Here is a 15,004-nt window from a genome sequence, read left to right as displayed (position 1 = left end):
TCATAGCATCATTGCAAAATTAAGGCTGGAAAAGACCTCCAAGATCATCTGGCCCAACCATCCCCCTGCCACCAATGTCACCCACTAAACCATGTCCCTAAGCTCCACATCCAAGCTTTTATTGAACACCCCCAGGGACGGTGACTCCAGCACCTCCATGGGCAACCCGTCCCAATGCCTGACTGCTCTTTCTGAGGAGAAATGTCTCTTCATTGCCAGCCTGAACCTCCCCTGGTACAACTTGAGGCCATTCCCTCTAGTCCAAACACCTCACGACTGCACCCTTTGCTCTCCTGGGACATTTATTCCTGGCAGGAGGTATAGGTCCTGCATCCCGAGGCCCAACCACACCCCAATGTTGCCACTTCCCCTCGCTTTTCCCCTAAACCCCCTCATGATGGAGAAGAGGGGCCACCACCCCCCACTCTCCTCCCGCTTCACCACCCTCTTCTCCTCATAACCCCCCTGCTTTAGAAACTGAGAGTCCTTCTGTTACAAATAAGAACCTGAAGCATGGTGTGAACCAAGTGACTTCCCAAAAATCTTCTGGAGAGTGTGGTTTGGGGCAAGAGGGAAGTGTGCTGTGCTGATCCCATGGCAGCAGCACTTTCTTACGTATGGGCAGCTTCTGGCACACATTCACCCCAAGCCCCGTAGGTTTTGTTTCTTCCACAGTTGCACACTTTGTTCTCAATTTCATCCTTCCCGCTGTGACACATTAATGGAGAAGTATCCAGATGTCCCCAGCTCCATAACCCCGGGGGTCCCAGGGGCTGGCGCAGCACCTGGAGGTGTGTGGGGCAGACCCCCAAAGACCCCCCTTTGATGTGTTTTGCTGAGTTTGGGCCCATTTGCTCTCAGCCCTATTGGGCTGTCCTCTGCTTCTGCTTTCTGCTGGAAGCTGCTCCCTGGCTGCAGATGCCTAATTAGCCAGGTGCTAATTGTTGCAAAAACAAACAACAAAGCTCCCTCTCCCCACCCAAGGAAAACCAAACCAGACAACAACAAAAATAACTAGCCCGCAATAATTATTTAATGATGTTTTTATTTTACAGGATACAAATTTCTTTTCTTGTTTTAAGTACTCAACAGGAATTAAAGTGCTTCATTTTTATAATTCTCCACCCACCTTAAAACCAAATATACATATATTACAGAAAATATGTACAATATCTGCAACTATTTTACATTAATGTATTTTTTTTTTACCATAAAAATGACCACTTACACTTGCACAACTTAGAATGGCATTTAAATTTCACCTTTTAAATATTCTTCAGTTTATTGAAAAACCAGAACAAATTTACACCTCTTCCAAATATTAGTATTTTTTACAAACAAAAAAATCTGTTTTCTTAATTAAAACCGTTTTTTTTTTCCCCCCACAATGAAAAGGAATTACAGTGCATAGCCTGTAATTCTGATGTCACATTACAGCTGATTCAGCTTCCACTAAAATTAATGTATTAATCTGCTCTGAGGGCTGCAGAATAGAGAGCATACTACAGAAATAATAGAGACAGGGAAAAAAAAAAAAAAAAAAAAAAAAAAAAAGCAACCAATACTTCTACTGCAAACAGTTCCTTATATGCAACAAATCTGCCTTCTCTTTTAAAAATATGAGGCCATATGCATGCAAAAATGCTTTCACACAGCTCCCCCCCACCCCCCTTTCTGAATATTTTCTCCACAGTTAAGAATCTACAAAGGATGAAGTATAAAATGAAGTAGGTTAGTGTTATGTAGTGGCTGAAAATATGTTTTATGAATAGAAATCTGCTGAAATTTTATTAGATAAAAAATACATTCTACATTCACTTGTGTAAGGAAGAAAGGATGGAAGCAAAAGTGCCATGGATGAATTTGGGATGGACACAAAAGTGCCACGGACAATTTTGGGAAAAAATTTCATCACTAGGTTCTAGAGGAAGCAGATGGAACACCTTATTGAATTTACTTTGTTTTGGTTTGCTTTTAATTAGTCTCAAACAGTGAACATGCCGCAAAAATAGATCTAATTCTGTTGATTATTCTTTTTCTCCTGAATAGTATACTTAATACAGTCAATATAGATTATACTTTGAATGCAGTACAGTATATTTTTGACTGTAAAATACTGCTTGAAATAGGTCATTTGAATAATAGTCTCATCCACACACACATATATACATATACACACAGATAAATGTGTGTGTGTATATATATACACACACATATAAATATATAATCATTAAGTTACTATTTTGTTCCGTTAATGGACAAGGATTTAGGAAACAATCTGATTAGCAGATTAAAACTCCTGTCCAAGGAACGCGCTTCACTACAGTCCTACGAGTCAGAACCATCTAGGTAGGTACATTCTGCATACCAACAGGGCCACAGACTGAGGAAAAAAACATAACTCCACATATTTTGCTTCAGATTTCAAATCAAATCACAGTCTAAGACTGATCCCCCTTTCAACAACAGATTTATCTTAAGGACAGTCAGTTCTTCCACAAAATTATGTCTCACCCCTGATCACTTACTTTCAGATTGTTTCCAGCTGTTTATGCCCACTCCCACCCACATCAACTATCTCCAGGTGAAACTGCTCCTAGGTTCAGCTGAACACTGTGATTCCAGATGGGACGCAGTAAATCAGCGGTACTCTAAGTGGAAAAATCTTCATTTGCCACTGGTGTCTTTATATAATGTAAGGCAGATTCTACATGAATTTAAATCACTGCAGGCATAATAGCCCCAGCAAATGTATGATAGTTTATACCATCTAAAGATTTCTAAATATATTTATGGAGAAAGCTCCTTTTTTATTGCTTAGAATTATTTCTACATGGAATGTTTGTTTGTTTGTTTTTCTTGAAAGCCTTTTTCTTCAGTATACGGAACCACTACCCATTGTTCATTTTATTTAACCATGAAATGAAAAGCTGGCCAGTTTTTATAACTAGCTGTATGGCTGGAAATATATTTAAAAAATAAATAAATACAACAAACCCCAAAGAACTTGTCAGGTGTTTCCACAACTTTAGCACTCATTATATATATATTTATATATATTTCTTTTTTCTCCTGACTCCTCTTGGAACTGTTTAGAACATACATCTATTTTATAACCTAATCTAAAACTTATGCAGGTGGTAGTGTATTTATTCTACATTTAAATCAATGCTCAGCTTCATCCACGTTTTAAAAATATGAGGAATAAAAACCCTTTTATATAAAAGGGATTTATAATCTTTGAGGAGATTTATAAAGCACTTGAAGATGGTTTTGCATAAAAAGGTGCCACTATATTACATGCATTTAAATGGTTTAATATTCTGCTCCAAATAGAAGATAACGTTTCCTGTCCTCTATATCTGTTTTGCACATAAAAATTGAGTACCTTTTAGAATAAACAAACTGTAAAGGGATTTGAAGGTAATAGATGCTATAGATTTTACAGTAGCTCTTCAACCAAGCATGATGCCTGAAACCAACCTGATGCCTGAAAACAATTTTTAAGGGACCTGGAAGAATGGTGCAGACATACAGACATCACAATACACTATTTTTCCATAATAGGGGTGGAAATAACTCTTTTTAAAATATATATTTTTATGTTTCAAACAAACATAACGATAAAATGAAGCCATTGTTTTGGACGAACACAGACAAAAGCACACAGTATTGCTTGATTCACTTTAAATTGTGCTGTAGGTTTAAATAGGTTTACCACTTTTAAACTGAGAAACAAGCATTTCTTGAACACAAGAATCACAAAGTTTAAATAAAGCAGCAGAGCCACTCACAAACATTCATGTCTTGTGAATGAATGCACAATTATAGGTTTTTTTTTTTTTTTTTTTATTTCTTTATTTCCTTATAAGCATAGGTTTATGTTAATAAATACTTTTTTTTTTTTTTAAAGAAAAAAGCTTTGGATTTTTTTTTTTTTTTGGGGGGGGGATTCATCTGTGAAGAATGGACTAACTGTCAGGGTGGTTAAATCTACAAGCAACTTCTCCATCTTTTGATCTTTAATATTGGCGGTACATATTGTTCCTACAAGATACACAGAGAACCACATGTTTGAGTGCCATTACATCCTGACTCAGAAGAGAACAACTCTGACCAACCAACTAAGAGAACATAAATTATTTTTTTCTGGAGTAATTAAAGTATCCCACTATACACAAACTTTAATTGCCGAAAGCAAACATGAGGCCAACATCTAAATAAATAACTCCTAACGATAATTTAATTCCACATTGTTTACGTCCACATGGAGAGCTGCTTCTGGGATTTGCTGAAACCATTCGAGCAGCTTCAGATAGTCAATACCACTATAATAATAAAGCAGCCCAAAAATTACTGTTTCTAATCATTTAATAATCATTTTCATAATCATTTAGCCTGAAAGAGGTCTTCCTACTTAGTACAGAATTAAGTTTTCAAGAGCTTAGAAAACAGAATGTACTAAATGACAGCAACCATACCACCGTATTATTTTGAGTACAACTCAGTCCATCTTATCTATGGTCTCCTCTCAGGCAACTTCTCCCCTCACAGTCAACAACTTGAACATAGGAAGTAATGTTTTTAATATGTTAGGTTGTAATGAGACAACCTTCCAGATCCCACAAGCGCACTGCAGATTCTTTCAGAAGATATCCTTTTGCAGACTGTGGAGAGAAAATTACTCAGGAAGAGTTCTTCCTGCCTATCCAAATGTTACTCTATCCCTTGCCAAGATACATTGTACTAGCTAGGGACACCTAGGTGAAGATCTGATGGAACTTGCCAACATGAATCATAAACACCTTATGCTGACCATAACTAAAGGTAAATACAGCTGGCAGTAGAAGTAAGTTTGGATCTCTTAAAGAGCTGTAGAAGAGCCTGCACATCAGATAAAAGTGATACTAGGGTTATACACAAAGTAATCTGGACACATAGAGCACCCAAGGAAGAATTCAGAACTGACATGTACAAAATCAGCTGTAGAGTTAGTACTCTGCAATGCCATGTCATGATTATTACCAACACTAGTGTAAGGCTTTGAAGTCTAAAGGCCATCATAAATTTTGGATTTGTGCAGGTGAGAGCAAAATACAGGCCATTAAAATGAAGTTGTGACATTCTTCTCACTGAAAAGTGGCAGACATCGTGTACTCATGCATGCATAATGCTAAAGAAACAGTTTAACAATTCTTTCTTTGTTAAATGCTAACTAAAATGAGCATTTATTTCTCATGTTGCAAAAAAGAGTGAAGTGGGACTTGAGAGAATATTTTGTTTGGAAATCTCATTACAAAAAATCTGTCCCCATGTTACTAACAAAACTGGACTTGAGCCTGAGCTCTTCACGCTGACATGATTGAAAACACAGATTGCAGTTATATTGAGAAGTAAGACTCCTGAACGTTCCCATGAGATGTTGATTGTAGAAGTTTCATATTTCCTTTCCTTTGAGGAGTCAGAAAAGGAATGATGGCAATGATTTTATCTACTTGATAGTCAATCACTACACCTCCATATTTACCATATTTCATCCAAGGATGTTCCAGAAAAAAAATAAGGTGGTCATTTGCCTCTACGGATTAAAAAACCCTCATAAGAATGGAAGTTCACAATAGACTTAGCATTGTAAAGCCCACAAGTCCTAATTCCTTTAAGTGGAATGCAAATAATTTCAATTAATGCAACTTGAGATTTGCAGGTTCAGACTTCATCCTAATTGCATATAAAGCAGGCTCCACACTACAATAGAAATCCTTAAAGATTGTTGTCTTAAATAAGTATTACAGTATCTAATCTTCTGCAACAATTAGGGTATTTAGGTTCAAAATGTTAATTTGTTCCAATAACCGTAATAGTGAAAATACAAATTTCCAGAAGATTAACAGAATCTGTTACTTATCTCAAACCACACACTGCATTTTAGTAATGAACTACTGCACTCTTGAAAGGTTACAGTGGTAGGACAGTGAAGAAAAGCTACTACTCCTTTAAACACAACTGGAACTTATTTGTCCACTGCATGCCACTTATGTTACTGCTATTTTTTTAATGCATAAAAATACCAAGATCATTAAGTGTCAGCTATTAAAACAAATCACTGAACAGTATTTGTTAATTTAGGACTGTGTTTAATTTCAAATAGAAAACATGCTTTTTAAATAAATTATTCACTAACAGGAACCCAGTCTCATGAAATCAAAGCAAGAATCAAGTATTGTACATTTTTAATACTGTACATATATTATATGTTTTATCATATTTTAGGTATTCATTTCTAGATTGAAAATCATTAGGTTGTTTCCTCGATAAATTGAAACTTTAAAAGCCAATATACCTGTAAAAGCAATTTGCATTACTTTAATTAAAAAGAAACAAATGAATACAACATATGTACAGAACTGTGGAATTTGATCTATAAACTACATACATTAAACCAAACTATCCCTGTATATTTAACTACAGATCTATTTGGGAAACGTGGAGGTATATCTTTTATCCTGTTGAGAGTCCTAATATGTAAGTAGGAAGCTTCAATATTTGTATTCTTAAAGAAAGTAGCAAACGTGAACCAAATAGCAATTTCAAAAAAAAATGCATAACAACGAACAAGTAGTACAGTAAAGTTAGTAGGTATTTTTAATAGCATTCACATTTTTAAAAAGTCTCTGAAATGGACCTGTACATCACTTTCATTGACAAAACATAAATATAAGAAAAAGATCCCTAGAAAGACCAGAATTTTTCCCAAACATAAAGTGCTAAGATGTGTACGGTAGTAAGATTTTTTTTTTTTTTTTTTTTTTTTTTGATTGAGCAAAGGAAGGTTAGCCAAAAGGTTAACCACAAATTCAATTGAAATCTTAAAAATACCATGTGTTCTTGAGCTTCAGCATTCCGACACTTTAGAAGATTCAGGTTGTTCTTCTAAACTTACTTGCAGTTCATTTTGACATTCTGGTGTCTCACCTTTGACAGCTAAGTGGATAACTTTCAACCATTTCTGTTTTAGTTCCTCATTGTCTGCAGCAAAACTGTGCACAGACTTCGACTGGGTCAGTTTGAAGCTGTGTGGGAGGTCAGCACTTTTTGGGGTGTCGTCTACTACATAGCCCAGAAGTGGAATTGTAGCCAGAGCCTTAACATCCTACAAAGGAGAAATTCCTGATTAAGAACAAGCAATTAATCTGCTTGTTGCCTTTCATTCACTATACATTTCCTCATGGCATACCTGTGGAGCACCATACATGTACAGCACAACAGCCTCCTGTTTAGGTATAACACACCATGCTTTCTGCCAGGGCTTTGATTTTTCCATGTACTGAAGAAAGCTACATATGACACTATTTCCAGAGACTTCAGCAGATTCAATCTAGGAGATGGTATAAAGCATAAAAATGAAAATAAGCTTTCCTTAAATAAAAGGCTAAAACGTATAAGACCAGAAAGCCTGAAATACACCATTCGTGACAAACCTTGGATAATGCATGCAAAAGAACTTGAGCAAATAAGATCATGAATGACTGTATTTATGGAGAATATTTATGTATTACATTCATAACGTCACAATGTGTTCTCTTACACATGTGTAATCTGTTCTTTCTTTCACTGGTAGTTTGAGATTATATGCTTCTAGATGTCTCTAAATCTCACTTTTCCCACCACGGCTAGCCTTTCTCTGTATCTTCACATCTACAGCAATGTTTTACTGCTAAGGTAACATCAAGTCAGGCATTGAAATGCTATCAGCTATCCAACATGACAACCACTCTATTTTAGTGTCAAAATACTACGACAGGATCCAATGCAAAGACATTCTAAGGATAAAGTAAGAACACAAGTATTAATTCTAGACAGAACATTAGGTGAATCGCTTAAAATCTGGAGACTGACTGACATGCTTCTGGGGTTAAACAGTGATCCTGAGAAGAGCAGGAAGAATACAAAATGATTATGTTTTATTACTTCCTTTACATCATTTCTGCCCCTCTCTTCCCCCATCAGATGGGATGAATTTGATCCATGCTGCTTTTATTTCCCCCAAACACAAAAAGCCCCACAAGAACGCTACCATTTTCTCACCTAGTGATGAGCCCAAACTACTAGCAACTATGCTCATATGGTATTCTTTAAATGCCATACCTCCAAGATGCCTTTCTTCTTCTTTTCTTCACTATCTGTACAACCAGTTATAACATGATAGCAGTCCTTACAAACTTTGTTAAATTTATTGCCATCATACTCAAGCTGTGCCTTATAATCAGAACATTTCCAGCAAACCACCTTAAAAACAAAAAAAAAGATTTACAAACATATAAATTTTAAGTATTTACAAAACTTCACAAAAACATAATTTAATTTTGAAATATTATATATAATAGTAATGTATTGTCCAATTATACAAAAAAAAAAAAAAAAAGATAATGTCTGACTAGTATGTCAACAATAGCTTAACTGAAAGTAATAATTTTCTAAATTTGTGCCACTCCAACAGAAGTAAAAAGAAGTCCAAATTGCCAAAAGGGAAAAAAGGGGAAAGGTGTGATCTTAAGATTAATGAAGGCATTTTAAGGTAGAAAAATCTGGGAAACAAACAAAACAGATAACAGCTGTATAACGAATAATTCAGAGCTTCAAAAAAAAGCCTTTAGTGTCCTGCAAAGCACTGAAGCAGAGTTGTGAATGCAGTAAGCCTTCACACCACATACAAACACTACACAGAAGTCATACAGGACAACCTGCAAGAAAAAATTAAACCTGGGTTTGCACCACCATCTACTGGAGAAAAGTATAGTTGCTGGATGTCAAGAAAAGGAAGCACAGTATGTTTCTTTATTAACTTCTGAAAAGTCTTAAGTCATACCACTATTACACGGTCACTTTAAAGTGACATACATTAATGCACTAATGTAGTATCACACATGGAAAGCAGCAGTAATACTCTCTCCTCATCCTAACCTTCTCTTCTTCCCTAATACCTTAGGCATGTTCACATAATTGCACACTGAACCTATCTGGGAACAGCTCCAAGATAACCCAATGAAAATGTTTTAACTGCATGGCTTCATGGTCTGCTTGCAAAGAGGAGAGAGGAGGTAGCAGAATCGGATCAGGAAGCAGCCAATGCTGCCAGAGATAATGCTGGCTTATGCTAGTTAAGTGTGGTCTTGAACCTGTTGAGATCAGTTGAAGCCACTCAGAAGTAACAGCAAAGTCTGTCCAGGTACTCGGGGTGTTTTACACAAATGCACATTTACACAAATGCACCTTCTCTGCTGCAACTTACTTCCAAAATTACGCCAACTAAACCAGACAGAAGATCCTTTGTGGTGTGCTGTCCACAGTTTCTGCTTTCAGCCACAAGCACAGCAACAAACTGCAGCCTCACAAGCAGCCACCTGAAGTCAACTAGGTGCTTAGACCCATTTCCCAACCTGCTCACCAGCTACAGCAGCTTGGGTTTTGCACTTACATGTCCACATGCTCGACAGTGGTGACGCCTTCTCGTCAGTGCATTGAAGGGCTCCTTGCATTTCATGCACATGGTGACTTCATTGTCTCGGATCCACCTCGGTGCTCTCTTCCCAAGCTCAGCATTCTGACGGGGGTAGAGGGAGGATAAGAACAGCTATTTGTGCAGTACTTCAAATTGAGATAATAATTATTTATAAAATAATTATGCTCTTCCTCTGGAAAGGAAATGGCACAAGACAGCTCTAGATGCATTTTGAAATCTATACAAGAAATAACAAAGAACCCAGTCAAAAATGATTATGCATGAATGAAAGGGAACTCTGTTACACATTTCAAGAAAAAAAAAAGAAGCTCATTTATAAGATTTGGCATTATGAAGAAAAACAATTACCAACAATTACGAATGACTACTTTGTAATTCCTCTGCTTTAAGAATGATTAGCTTGAAAATAAAGTTTCTGCCAAACTTTTTTCAGTTACTAAGGAACAAAATGGCTACTAAGAGTGTTACAAAGGAATAAAAGCAACTTACAGAAACCTCTACAGGCGTGTCTTCATATTCCTTAGCAATAGCACTCCTGAAAGTTTCATTCCGCTGCTGAAAAGCTTCTATAGTACTCTGAAGCGCCTAGGGAAACAATGGAAAACTTCCTCATACATACTACACTTAGAATGGACTCTCTGCATTCTGACCATTTATTGATTAGCAGAGGGAAGCTATAGCCAGAATATATGGATATTGCTCTTTTGATTGCTTCAGTGAAAATACATTTAAAAAAATAAAGAATGTAGATGAATTTACCTTTATCCATTCTTCCTTATCTTGTTCAGAACTAAAAGAAATATTTGACATATTAGTCCAAAGCTAGTTCAGGAAATATAATCTCACTATCAACAACTTCCTGCAAAAACCAACGTTGTGAAGTAATTCTCATAAACTCAGAAAAAGACAATACCAATCATTAACTGACCAACAAAACAAAACAAAAACAGAATAATAACAAAAAGCATGACTTCAGGCCGCAGCAGGCTTCAACTACTAAGCACTAAATTCAAGTTCAAAGACAAATGTAAATACATTGCAAAGTAGTAATACTATTTTCATTGTTACACTTTTTTTCCCCCCAAGAACAGGATAGAAAGGAAAAGATGAGAATGGAAAATTTAGCTGTACATGTTTTTTTCTTCTCTCATTTCATGCACTAAGTTCACATACTAGCATATATTTTTCATATATATCTCTTAAGTCTTATGCCCTCCCTTACCCCCAAATAATTTCCTTACTGTTTTGGTCTGTTTAAAACTATATACAGTGGCAAGAAAAATATCCAATTTAAACAAAAGGAGAACTCTGCTTTAATACTATAAACAAAACAGCCATCTGTATAAAAAACAGCTTTTTATACATTAGGGTGGACTTCAGATGACTTTACAGTAAGCACAGATGAGATATGTAAGACAGAAATGAAGGATATATTTTAAACTCTGATCTTGTACAATAGCTTTCTCTTTAAAATACACCAGTATTTTCTCTTTAAAATACACCAGTAGGACTTCAACATTTAAATATTTAGAAAGGTATCTTATTTCACAAGTGTCGGCACTGTTAGAAACTACTGGCCAGTGCTGGTAAGGAATTCTGTTTATTTGTAGATTTTAAGTCAGAAAGATGAAAATCAGTACCAGAATATATCTGGCTCTTTGAAAGTGGCAGTCTCCCTGGGTAAAAATGTGGAAAAAATACTTCTGTAGCCATACGCTATCTGACATGCAGAATTTTATTTTGCTATGGATTGCTACAAAGGATATGAAAGACAACTTTTGCAATATCTCAATAAAAATGACTCCTCACTTGTTGTTTTCCAAAATTACTGCAACTTGTCTAGGATTCTACTTGCTTTACAAGTGTTTCCCCTTCCCACCTACCATCTGTACATGAGGCAAAAAAACTGTCTACACAGCCAAAGTAGTTCTCCTTACCTGCTTACATTAAAACACAAAATCCAAGCTATTAAATATCACACCAGATAAGCAACCTCTCAAAGAAATAATTTATCAGCTTTTTAAAACCACTGATTGAAAATGTACCCAAATAGTATTCTGAAAAATAAATAGAAGTATACTAGTAAAGAAATCCTTAAGAGTAAACTAAACATTATAATGAAGTTAATAGAAGCTCATGAATTCAGGACATTAAAGCACAGGGTACCTAAAATACTCATGCATTAATCAAGACTTGAATTATCTAATCTACTCTAATAAGACTTCAGTTGGTATTTATACCTTCATCATTTTGTACAATGAATTCTAAAAATATTCATAAAACAAAACAAAAACAGGATCTTACCACACTTAAAATAAATGAATACAATAAATTAGATTACTGATAATTTGGAAAGGTTACCAAAATAAACTTACTTTGTTGTAGCTTTTTTCTTCCAATTAAAAAGTACTTCACAAATGGTACAACAAGATGCAATCTTTCACCACTGAAATGGATGTGTGGCATAAAAGCTTGCCAAATATTTAGCAAAAGAGCATGCAGCAATTTACAGCAGATGGAATTGATAGCAAAAAACATATCCCAGAAGTCTTGCAGATTTGAATGGAAAGCTTTTTGCTGTCATTTTCCAAATTGCATATTTCTATTGCATTGGATTTCTAATTAAATTACAGTGTAAGTAAATTGCTATTTGCTGTTATATTTCTGCATTCATCGCTATGTAATTTTTCATCGAGAAAAGTAGCTTGCAAGCTTTAGTTTAATAGCAAGCTAGGGTTTGTCCCCAAATACATGGTGTTGACACAGAGCTGTAAACTCCACAGGCATCTTCCTGCTTCTTTAATCCTTGTCTTTCTGCAATGACATCCTAACTGCTAAGAACAGGATCTTCAAGCAGCTCCAACATGGAAGGTAGATGTAAAAATGCACTCCACTTTATTTGAAGTCAGGTAACCTAGACAGGGGAAGTTTAGTCTAGGCAATGCAAAAAGTAGTAGTAGGGAGGTAACCGCCATGAAAAGGAGGACAAGAGGACTAATAAAGAAATCAGAAAATACCATTCCGAAGAGCGCTACTGGAAGAAAAGGACCCAAGAACTAAAAGAACTTGCCATACAAGGTGAGGGGATTAGAGGAAAACAAGCAGACTGGAAAAATGATTGAGGAAAAGCAAATGCCCATCTACTGCTGTAGAGAACTACATTCTGGAGACATATCCCTACCAGAGTGAAGAGTTTTGTTGGGTGGACACATCCAGAGGTGAACAGATCCATTTGTACCAAGGTGTTTTAGGTAGCAGCACTGCCCATGACTCAGCATCTCACAATACTCGATGAAGCCAGACAGATTGCCTTTGCATTAGTTAGATACACTGATCTCAATTTTCCAGGTAGCCCACTCACAACTACGTTAGGTATTTCAACAAAGCAAGATAAAGAACTATACTTTGTAGATACATCTTATATTCCAAGAGATTCTTAGACTGATCATTTACGCTTTCTGCCTAGGTTATTTTCAAAACACTAATACTAAGATTAAGCCCAGTCCATCTTTCTCCAAATACATCACTCCATTCTTTTGCATGTGTATATTTAATCCTCCATAAAAAGATAAGAAGACTTCTCTTACCTGGCCTGCAACTCCAGTGTTCGCTCTTTTCCAGACACTTGAAAAGTATGTGGGTATTCTTCGTTATGAGTTTCTATAATCTTCATACCATCAATGCCAACTCGGGTTCGAACTGAGAATTTTGATCCTACCAAGCTGAATTTGGGGACGCAGTAGAGCAACATATTGTTAAACTGGGGAAAAAAAGAAAAAAACAACAAAAAAACACATGTTGCTTTGCATTAATGAAAACACAGAGGACAGCCAGTTTCTACTGAGAGCTGGACAATATCACAAAGCTGAACTCAGTCGGTGAGAAAGCAGGTTCCTTTCTGTTTAGTTGACGTATGGGAAGACCAAACATCTAATGCAAGACTATGTCTGATTTTTTTTGTTATGGGATTTAGAAATAAAATTAAAAGCCAGCCTCAATGGATATACAAGTAAGAATAATTGCTCTGTATATGCAGCAGTCTTCATAACCTTTATCATAACTATGCTCCAAAGGATATTTTATAACATTTTAAACCATTTGTTAGAAAAATCATTCCTATGCCTCAGTTCTACAGAAACTATTCTAAACTGCACAGTCATAATTCTTTTTGTCAGTGTATAAATTTATATACACCCTGTACCAAACCTATTTAGTTTTGTAACTAATATTATTTGACAAGAATATTCGTCTTTTCTCCAAGAAGAATGAGCACTCTGCTTTTATTCACCGAAACTCTCAATATCACAGGAAAAAAAAAACCTGAGCAGTATAATGATATATTCCCTATTAAATAGAACATTTAAATTTTACTTAAATGTCTGAAGTGCCAGCCTAGAAGCCCAGTTCTTAAATTAGCTCTATAGAATTTAATATTCTCAAATTTTAATAATTAATATTGAGAAAATGTGAGGGGAAAAAAGAGAAACTCACCTCATTTAAATCCCTTTTAAACTTGTCACCTCTCATGTTAAGCACAACTCATTTTAATCAGCTGTCTAGCCCCATTTGATATTTTACTATTTCATTACTTCTTTTGTTTGAAGCACAGGTAAGTAGGAATTGTACCTCAACAATTCATTACTGCTCTTTAAAAAACAGAAGACATGCAATGCCAGAGGACCACAAGTAATGAACTACTTCAAACCTTTTCCAAGGGAGCTGTAAGGGCATACTGCTATAGTTTGTTACACCTAAGACAAGATAAGGCACCTGACTAGAGGATGAATTGCCACAATAAGTTCCCAGAGGACCACGAGAACATACTTGGACTCCAATCTATCAGGATCAAAATCCTAAGCTTCTACATTTCGGTTTTATGAGAATGGCAAAGTTCTCACGATCTAGAACCTGCATTTATGATTAGCAGATGTATTTAGAAGTGAGTTGCTGGGCACTGGTTCTGTTCCGAACGGTGTTCTCAAGCCTTTCTACAAGCAGTATAGGTTTTGCTCAAGTTTGAATACCACTAGAAGAAAGGCTACTCACTGGCATCAACTGGAAGATGATTTTCTTCTCTCTTTGGCAGTTCTTTCAAGTCTAGAAAGACATACAGCCACCCCTGCTAAAATACATCACTATACTTACTAGGAAAAGGTGCCGTTCTTGAGCAGATGTATTGCGAGCAGCGAGTTTAAGGATCTGTCCTTCTTTTATCAATTCATTGGAAGGGTTCACAATGTCTTCCTCTTCTCCCAGCATCTCATATATCTCTAACAATTTCTTTAGATTTTCCTTTTCAGCGAAAATACAATTATAAAGTTTATTAAATAATAGCACAGATTTTCATGCATTTTAAATGAAATGCCAGGGGCTTGCGTAAGCCTGGAGAATGTCAGCTTTGATAAACATATGTATACACCTGGTGTATAAGGTCAACCATTTAGACTGACTGACCTAGTTGATACACCTTTTAGAAATGCCATG

General features: G+C 36.0%; 1 protein-coding gene across 10 annotated transcripts in view; it reads right to left on the bottom strand.

The window, feature by feature from the left end:
- Positions 1-1,058: 1,058 nt before the first annotated feature.
- Positions 1,059-15,004, bottom strand: part of FGD4 (FYVE, RhoGEF and PH domain containing 4) — a 114,057-nt gene continuing 100,111 nt past the window's right edge. For all 10 annotated transcript variants that reach the window (XM_082751460.1, XM_082751462.1, XM_082751468.1 and 7 more), the window contains 8 exons: positions 14,666-14,812; positions 13,108-13,280; positions 10,280-10,310; positions 10,010-10,105; positions 9,476-9,601; positions 8,146-8,286; positions 7,235-7,375; positions 1,059-7,150 (listed from right to left, as the gene is read on the bottom strand). In XM_082751460.1, coding sequence (XP_082607586.1) covers positions 6,893-7,150; positions 7,235-7,375; positions 8,146-8,286; positions 9,476-9,601; positions 10,010-10,105; positions 10,280-10,310; positions 13,108-13,280; positions 14,666-14,812 — 1,113 coding nt within the window. In that variant the 3' untranslated portion in view covers positions 1,059-6,892. The remainder of the gene's footprint in view (positions 7,151-7,234; positions 7,376-8,145; positions 8,287-9,475; positions 9,602-10,009; positions 10,106-10,279; positions 10,311-13,107; positions 13,281-14,665; positions 14,813-15,004) is intronic.

This window comes from Aythya marila, assembly GCF_965140915.1.
Source record: "Aythya marila genome assembly, chromosome: 1".
Classification (NCBI taxonomy): Eukaryota; Metazoa; Chordata; class Aves; order Anseriformes; family Anatidae; genus Aythya; species Aythya marila.
The sequence above is the reverse complement of the archived record's forward strand: the minus strand, read 5'-3'. Positions and strand labels throughout refer to the sequence as shown.